Source organism: Nuphar pumila, chromosome 14, assembly GCF_984573655.1.
Source record: "Nuphar pumila chromosome 14, dmNupPumi1.hap1.1, whole genome shotgun sequence".
Taxonomy (NCBI): Eukaryota; Viridiplantae; Streptophyta; class Magnoliopsida; order Nymphaeales; family Nymphaeaceae; genus Nuphar; species Nuphar pumila.
The window spans coordinates 4,490,305-4,498,550 of NC_143262.1; the positions used below are offsets into that span (position 1 = coordinate 4,490,305).

Here is an 8,246-nt window from a genome sequence, read left to right on the forward strand (position 1 = left end):
ACTATCTAAAGCAACTCTCATTTTGCAGAGACAAATGAGATTCACTTTCTCATGAAGGTATTTTTAAGTTTGATTGTTTTTGCAAAAAAAGCAAATGAGATTTACTTTCTAAAGTGGATGAGAAAGTGAATTTCATGTGATCCAACCAAACTTACCCCAACTCTTATGTGATTCCAAATCACAGGATGGAATGTGAAATTTAAAATGATATGACTTCAAATTACATGATTAGAATCACATGAGATGCAACCAAACCTACCCAAAAGGTCGACAGCTCATGCACCTAATAAATGAAACCCACAACCTTAGGTTATCCATAGATCATGGAAGGCACTAAAAGCATCATTGGAAGCACCCATGACCAAAATACAAGGCAAAGGGCCCTTTTGTTTTTTAGCGAGCTGGGGTTGGGCAGACCCTACCAGAATCCACGGCTATGCACATCAAAAGGCAAAGGAAACCAGTCTGGTGGTTTATTCTTCCAAATACGATTAACTGCAAGGTTACCTAAATAAGTTGGAGAACAAGAAACATAGTTATGTTCCTTGGAAACCCAGCAGCACCAAAATCTATGAAACTACAAAAACAAATTCAAAACATCAGGATGAACTAAATGATTGGGACCACGCCTTTCTAATGCCAGGGAAATGGCTTTCACAATTCCTTCTTAGATGAAGCATGTTTGAAATTCAAAGAGAATTTCCTTCCATCACAACTATTCATGCTGGCCTGATTGAATAGGTCGGACAAGCCAGCCAAGCTTCAAAACCATGACAGAATGATGTCTAACTGTATGGCCGACTACCTACATCGACGAAAAATAGAAATTTGATTCATTAGTGAGGAGTTCACCAGACAACATATAGCCATGCCAACTTGGAAACATAATTGGATTTATTTAAAACAGGTAAAATATGATCCCTGATTTTGTTCAAGATGTATGTAATCTTGTGGACAAGAGACATATAGCTTCCTCTGTAAAGGATGTAATTCTTTGCCTCCCCAACATACCAAACTAGCAACTTATAACAGAGCAGCCAGCTAATTTTAGCATACATCTCTAAAAAATGGACAAATTTTTTTCTTCATTGCAGTTGCAGGATTAAAAAAAAGATTTTTTACAAAAACATACATAGCTTTTTTTCAATAATTCAGATTTATACCTAAAAAAATTATAATTCAAAAGCATACTTAATTTTATCTTCAGTTATCCAAATGCACAACCGTAATAATTATCTCCCTTTTTTTTTTAATAGACAAGCTGGGGTTAGGCAGACCCCCTACCGGTACAGAACCAGAATTACATGCAATATAGTTGCTGCTGTGAGTCCATTGGCAGCAAAACCTGCTAAACTCCCAAAGCCGATCAAAAAGATACTGATTCTTTATCTCGGAAGAAAATCTACCTTACAAAGCTGTCTGAATAATGGTGATGACTGCAAGCCTTGAAGACTCCAAGATCACTTGTGACAAAGGGGGGACATACTGAAGAATGAGTGGCCATAGTTCCCATTCCCCGTGATAACAATCTTTATCGATAGATATCCATCCAATAAAGTTATGGCCAACATGGTTCCTGACTGTAAATCCAATGCTCATCCACAACTTACATATGCTAAAAAGTGAGATTTTGATCCAGCTAAAAGAATGGGAACGCCATTGGTGCACATACAGCCAATTACAAGTTATAATTACCATAGTAGAACGGGTAAAGAGAAGCAAATTGAGGGTCAAATGAGATAGTAGGATGGTTGGGTCGCACTGTCATAAGCAAGGTCTCGAGTCCAAATCCCATGGCGTTCAACCCCGAGCTTGCCTATCAAAAAAGAAAAGAAGAAGAAAATTAAATGAGGGTAAAATTCGTATAGTTTGATATCAAGTATGATTAAAAGAAGATAGTTACCTTGGGCATGCATTTGGATAACTGGCGATAAATTTAGGCATGATTTTAAACTATAAAATTTTCAGGTATGAAGCTGACTTATCAAACATAATAAGGTATGTCTTCGTAAATAACCAATTCAACAATGTGACCAATAGATTGCATCAAGGGCGTGAGCTTTTGGAAGCTGGTCTATCATATTGCTCCATTTGTTGGGGGTTACCCAGTTAAGCAGTTTCTTAACGGTGTAATGAGCCTAAGAATTAAGTTCATCCAGAACAAATTAGTTGGTGTGATCCTTTAAAATCCACGAATGCTTTGGTTTGATTAATCAAATCAATTGATTTGGAAATGCTAAAGAAAAAGTTCCAAGTGATTCGTTGAAAATGGCAGATGAATCAACGCCTGTTGCGGATTTGACTTTCAACATCTCCGTTTAGAAAATTCTGTATACGCAGAGATCATGGTTTCTGTGCCAAGCTGAAGGCCCAGGTTCGAATCCCTCTGCCACATGGGGCTTAAGAGACATCTGGTAGGGGTCGGTCTAACCCCAGCTAGCCTTTCAAAAAAAAAAGAGAGATCATGGTTTCTGCCAAAGAAGTATCAACAGGGTAAACCCACCATGGGATCAGAGCACCTGGAAATATGATACCTCCAATGCCCTAGCAATTAGATAGAAAGAAGAACCGACCGGTTTGTCTGGTAGGAGCAGCTACTGCACGTCACCTTGTGTTGGGACGTTGCAAGTTCAAATCCCAATGGTATGGTTGTATAACTGATAGGGGTCTGCCTAACCCCAGCTTGCCTTTCAAAAAAAAAAGAAAAATAGATAGAAAGGACATACTTAAATATCTCATGTTCTCCCCATAAAATATGCCGACAGAATATTTTCTAAATTATGCCAGAAAAGCTATAAACCTTATGGAAACATTAACAAAAGCCAGGTCCGGTGGTGCCAATAGATTTTCTTACAGATACACGACCAACCAACCATATAAACAGATAAGGCAAGCCCCCAAACAATTGAATAATGTAAACTACTAAACCCCTTATGAATATCTTGTGATGTATCCCCCTTTCCAAGCACAAACGTACGCAATAAACATACAAGCATATCAGAGTACAAAAAACAATTTTATCATTGAGAACAGATATATTACATTTTGTCTATCATAACCATAGTCACAAATACCGGTATCAGCTATATCTAGGCGAGGCTATTTCTGGCGATATTATAGGTTTGGTGATAAATCTCGGAAAAATCTCCAGGTTTAAAATATATAAAAAATAACAAAAATAAGTAAGAAAATGTCATGTTTAGACAAAAAAATACATCAATAATAAAAGAAATAAGTAAAAAATGCAAAAGAAAGGAGAAAAACATATTTGAAATGTGAAAAATAAATAAAAACAGTTAAACTAATTGATAATATCACGAGATTATTACCTATATTATCGTTTGCTGAATTTACAGCAATAATATCACGATATTTTGAAAATGTCACCGATATCTGAGACTATGATCAGAACATATTCATGTCTAAAGGCAGTATTTATTAGAGGGAGACGTCTGAGTTCTAATTTTCACTTATTTTAGAAATTTTATTCCATTTTCTTGTATTTGTTCAGTTTATTTAATCTGCATATTTTGGAGTGATTTGCCAAGGAAAATTTAAATTTTGAGAAACTCCCAAGAAACTCACAGCCAATAAAAAGCAATTTTCTGCATTTGTCATTATGATAAAATCCATTTATTATGTCTGATTACATCCAATTTGGTAATGGCCATGACCTAACCGAATCTGAGCCATTTCACGTCCCAGCCATGTCATACAGCCAAATTCTAGATAAGCTGTAATGCATCAAAGCGCAGACAACTGCCATAATAATTTAAACTTCAACTATCCCTAATCATGTAATAAGCAAGTATAATAAAAGGGTAGCACGACAAAAGAAACATTTTCTGCAGTCATGGTACTGACCAACCAAAGTTCTTATGCTCTCTGCATTCCTTGGGCACAAGTAGGAACCCCATGCCTTTCCACATTGTGTTTCAGCCTTAGAACAGCCAAAGAGGTCTTCACTTAAATACTTCTGGTCGCCAGTCTTCCTGAGCGTTCCATTATTCAAAGTTCCACCATTAACCAGATTCCTAATATTTATAGCCTCCATTATTTCTCATTTTGTACTTAAGATGGCTTACAACCAATAGATGACTGATCAGAATAAACTATCAAAAAGAAAGGAGAAGAATCATCAGTAATAAAGCCTACCACACGTGAAAAAGCATTCTTTTCAAATCGTAGGATACTAGGATATATATTAGTGTGTTTTTAACATGAATTCCATATTAAAACCATCGATTTGTTGCCTTCTACTACAATTCCATATCTTCAGATAAATTCTCCGCAACAATTTCAACTCCCCAAAGAAAGTAAAACAAACTAACAAAATATTTATATGCAATTCATGAAGTCAACTGAGGTTAAACTTAACATTCAAATGGTTAGGGGTGCAACATCTTCTACAACAGATTTTCTAGTTGCCAAAGAAAGATGTGCCACAAAGAACCATAACAATAACAATATGAAGCTCTTGACAAACTCACTGCATAGAAATTCTCAAAGCCTAGTTGAATGTACCATGAACTTGTTAGCACTAAAAGTGCAGTAAATTCACTCACAACTTAAAGTTGGGTGTGTTTGGATACCGCCGTGAGAACTTCCACTGGACCCTCCAAAACTGTTTTATTTGAGGACTCATTCCACAAGGATCCCACTACTGCCGTTTCTCCTGAATTCCTAAAGTCAAGGACAAAAGTAGGCCCCCCACTGTTGTAATCCAACTAAACACTGATAGAAGTGGTAATTAATTCCTGAAGGCTGAAACTGTATGGCTCAACAACTTCATGTGAATTCACATTTCACTCTAGTGACAAGTGACAACTCACAATTACCAACCCTAAATCCGAAGTGTGAACAGACCCAAATTCCAGTTGAGCAGCTTGAATAACATGATCTATAAATAATATTATCTAACCAAAATCTACGAATAATAAATTCTCCTAGTATGGCAAATAATAATATTATTTTTTTATTTGGACTCCATGGAAATAGCCTCTTTCAATTAAAATTGTTTTCCACCATTGATATGTAGGATAACAGAAGTCCAGTCCCCATATTAGCGCCGGCTGCACACTCCACACACCCCTCCCCCACACAGTCCCTATCTCAAAGCCTGTTTTCGGATGAAAAGCCAGTCCCAGAGCTTGTTGTAAAAGCCCTGCAAAAGATCTGTCCACAGAACAGAACACCATCAAACAGTAGTCTTGGACCATTAACTGGTATGAAGATTGAACACTAATGAAATCACCACCTTGAGAAAGACTTGAAACAGGTTTCATGAAAAAAATGATGCAAGAAAACTACTGATGGCCAGGAGATGCGATCATGCCAGATCTCAAACTTTCGGATCAAGGTCATGGGTAAAAGGTGGCAACAACACAACTTCCACGAAGCAGATACAGGGTAGACAAGGTGCTCCACGCCAAAAGATGAGTATTAATGGATGAAGACAAGGATTCCAAAGCAAACAGGGGAACTGTAATCTGAGGAACAAGGACAGACATTAAAGATATAGAAATGATCATAATAGAGGCCACATCAAGGGTATAGCCTGATACAACTACTCTCCCCAACAGCAAGTCAGGTTGCCAAAAAGTTGCGGCAAATATTTTTTTTTGTTTTGATAAATCGCTGATTACATATTGACTGCCCGCATGACTGAACCACAATGTTTTGAATTGGCCTTTACATATTTTTGGGAGTCAGCATGTCACTACTCTATAAATACAAACGAAGAATAGCACCATTTGATGCATCATTATTGACCTATAACGATTTTGGCTGAATTAAGGTTTCTTTCCCATTATAAAACTGACCCATAGGGCACGTTTGGAAGTGAGAAAGATGTAGGTAAAGTGATACAAGGTGGGAAAACAGTACGGTTTTTCTGACCCTTCCAAGCGAGAGAGACTTTTTCTTAGAGAGTTTTTCTAAAAAGTACACGTTTTGATAGAAAACATTCCTCCAGTGAGAAGGGTGGAGGAATGTTTCCTACTAAGAGAAAATGGTGATTTACACTCTCCACCACCCATCTAACCACATGTCACCACCAGCACCACCCACCAAAACCACGACCATCTTCCATCTCACCACCACCATCACCCACCTCTAGGAAAATAGCCCTCCCCACGATGATTTTCCACCAACCATCACCATCACCCACCTGAAAAAACGCACCCGATAAGCTCCACCACTACCATCCTCCTCCTCTCTCATTTTTTTAAGATTTTCCATTTTATTTTTCTCATGCTACCCAAACAAGTGAAAAAATTTCATTTTAGAAAAATTATCATATCAAAACTTCTCATAGGCAAAGTTTTCTTTCCCTATGAGAGTTTTTCTTTTCTTGCATACATTCTCGTATCCTCAAAGAATGACAATAAGAATCATCACGTCACTCCATTACATAAAATTTTCTCCACGCCTAAGATCCCACAGAAATCTGTAGATCATGATAATAAATTTGCTCCTCTCCCAAAATGCCTTGTTGGGACTGATAAGGCATGTATGACAGCATCCAATGTTCAACAATACAAATGGTCCCCCGAAGATGATAAAAAGTTTCAGCTTTTAGTCAAGTCATGCTGAATCAGGCCTTGAGGACAATGGTAAAAACTAAAAGCCTAAAGCTTCTACTCAATGTTGATCAATTTTAGATATAATCTCCTCGCACAAATATTGCGGGAGAATGAAATTTTGTTTGTTTCTCAATGTTCAGAACCCCTGAAAGAATTATGCAAACATAAAATACAAATGTGGACGTCATTTGAAGTTGGACCATGCTCTGGCGGCTGCACCTTAGGATGGCTCCATAGTCTCTCAAATTAAGGTTATTGTTATTTGGGTTCAGCCTTTTGTCGTAGTATCCAAAAATCATCAAATATCATGAATTTCAAATCTACCAAAATACCAATGTACTTTACGAATTCTCAGTTCATTCGGAGGCCAAGTCTAAACTCGGGTTCCAAGAATACACAACAAATTGATAGATTTTCCATTCTCTAGCTAGAATTTTCATGTGCTAAAACCCTAACTAATTCTTCGAATGAAAATCCACCGTGCCCTCGTTACAATTACTCAGATTAACAATAGGAACATTAGAATTTCAATAGGCTGCTGATGCCACAATATCAACAATGATCTTCCAGTTCCTCCACAAGATCACCAATCAAAAATCCAACACAGAAGCTGCAAAAAGGGCTATACCTGCAATCACAATCTGCTAGAGACGGCGAGGTACTTCGTATGCCGCCCGGTCGCGACGATCTTGCCGTTCCCCTTCTTCCTGACCTCCACATTGACCACCGCGATCGTCCTCCCGACGCGCAGAACTTTCGCCTCGACCTCGATCTCCTCCTAAAAGCAAAACACCCACCACAAATGGCATCACCACCCACAATTCTCGCGACCACGAAACCCAGAAAGAAGCAACAACAAAAGTGAGAAATCCCCCTCACGTCGAGAAAGGCGGAGTCGAGATAGGAGACGCTGATCTCGAGGGAGACACCGGAAGTGGGAGCGCCGGTGGTGAAAATGACCGCTGATCCGATGAGGTCGACGAGCGACGCGGTGGCTCCGCCGTGGAGGAAGTTGCCCGTGTTCTGCAGGGAAATTAGGGTTAGGATCTGGGAACGAAACCCGAGGGAGGGAAAGCAAGAGAGAGAGGGAGGCGAACCAGGAGGCGGGGAGGGACCCTGAAGGAGCAGAGGAGGCGGCCGGGAGAAACCTCGTCGACGCGGATTCCGGCAGTGATGAAGGAATCGTAGGTGGAGATCGGCAGCCCGGCGGCGGAGACGGGCAGGCGGTCTCCGGTGCTCTCCACCATCGCCTTCACCCTCTCCAGGATGTCCGGCCCGACGGTGCTCGTCATCGTCCCCAGACCCGCTGTTTCAGGCAAGCAGCGCAGTTCCAACTCTCTCTCTCTCCGGCTATCGAGTAGCAGACTCCCAGCCCTCTCAAATCCAATCACCTTTTAAGATTTAATCTTGTTTTTTGGGAATTTTTTTTGTCAAATACTTGCTGCTATTGATTTTTTAACTCGTTTGATCTGGTCCACGCCTATGAATTTCAACTCTAAAACCGCATGCAGGTACATACCAGAGGCTTAATCCTTCATGTTCAATCCTTTTAATCAACTTTATTTTTATTTTTATTTAAATTTGAATCAAACGTGATCCATTTAACTAAGTGCATCTCTCATCCAGGGGCGTAGCTAGGGGGGGGGGCAGTCCTGACTCCCG

The 8,246-nt window shown here is 39.4% G+C and overlaps 1 protein-coding gene across 5 annotated transcripts; it reads right to left on the bottom strand.

Annotated features, from left to right (window-relative positions):
- Positions 1-1,228: 1,228 nt before the first annotated feature.
- On the bottom strand, positions 1,229-7,969 carry LOC149816136 (Thioesterase superfamily protein). 5 transcript variants are annotated; one of them, XM_089986653.1, is made up of 4 exons: positions 7,682-7,969; positions 7,464-7,607; positions 7,213-7,362; positions 1,229-1,816 (listed from the first exon to the last, which is right to left on the bottom strand). In XM_089986653.1, exons 1-3 carry the CDS (start codon positions 7,874-7,876, stop codon positions 7,219-7,221), a joined length of 483 nt encoding a protein of 160 aa, XP_089842779.1. In that variant the 5' UTR covers positions 7,877-7,969; the 3' UTR covers positions 1,229-1,816; positions 7,213-7,218. The 5 variants fall into 5 exon arrangements, with proteins under 5 accessions (XP_089842779.1, XP_089842784.1, XP_089842782.1 ...); XM_089986658.1 differs by having other exon boundaries at positions 7,733-7,965; XM_089986656.1 differs by lacking the exon at positions 1,229-1,816 and adding an exon at positions 3,743-4,034 and having other exon boundaries at positions 7,682-7,965.
- Between the last annotated feature and the right edge of the window lie 277 nt (positions 7,970-8,246).

Excerpts from the sequence above, each read along its gene's own strand:
- LOC149816136 (XM_089986653.1), bottom strand. The coding sequence starts at position 7,876 with ATGACGAGCACCGTCGGGCCGGACATCCTGGAGAGGGTGAAGGCGATG. Across the intron at positions 7,608-7,681 it reads GGGTCCCTCCCCGCCTCCTG|AACACGGGCAACTTCCTCCA; the intron begins GTTCGCCTCCCT and ends ATTTCCCTGCAG. Across the intron at positions 7,363-7,463 it reads TCGACTCCGCCTTTCTCGAC|GAGGAGATCGAGGTCGAGGC; the intron begins GTGAGGGGGATT and ends TTTTGCTTTTAG.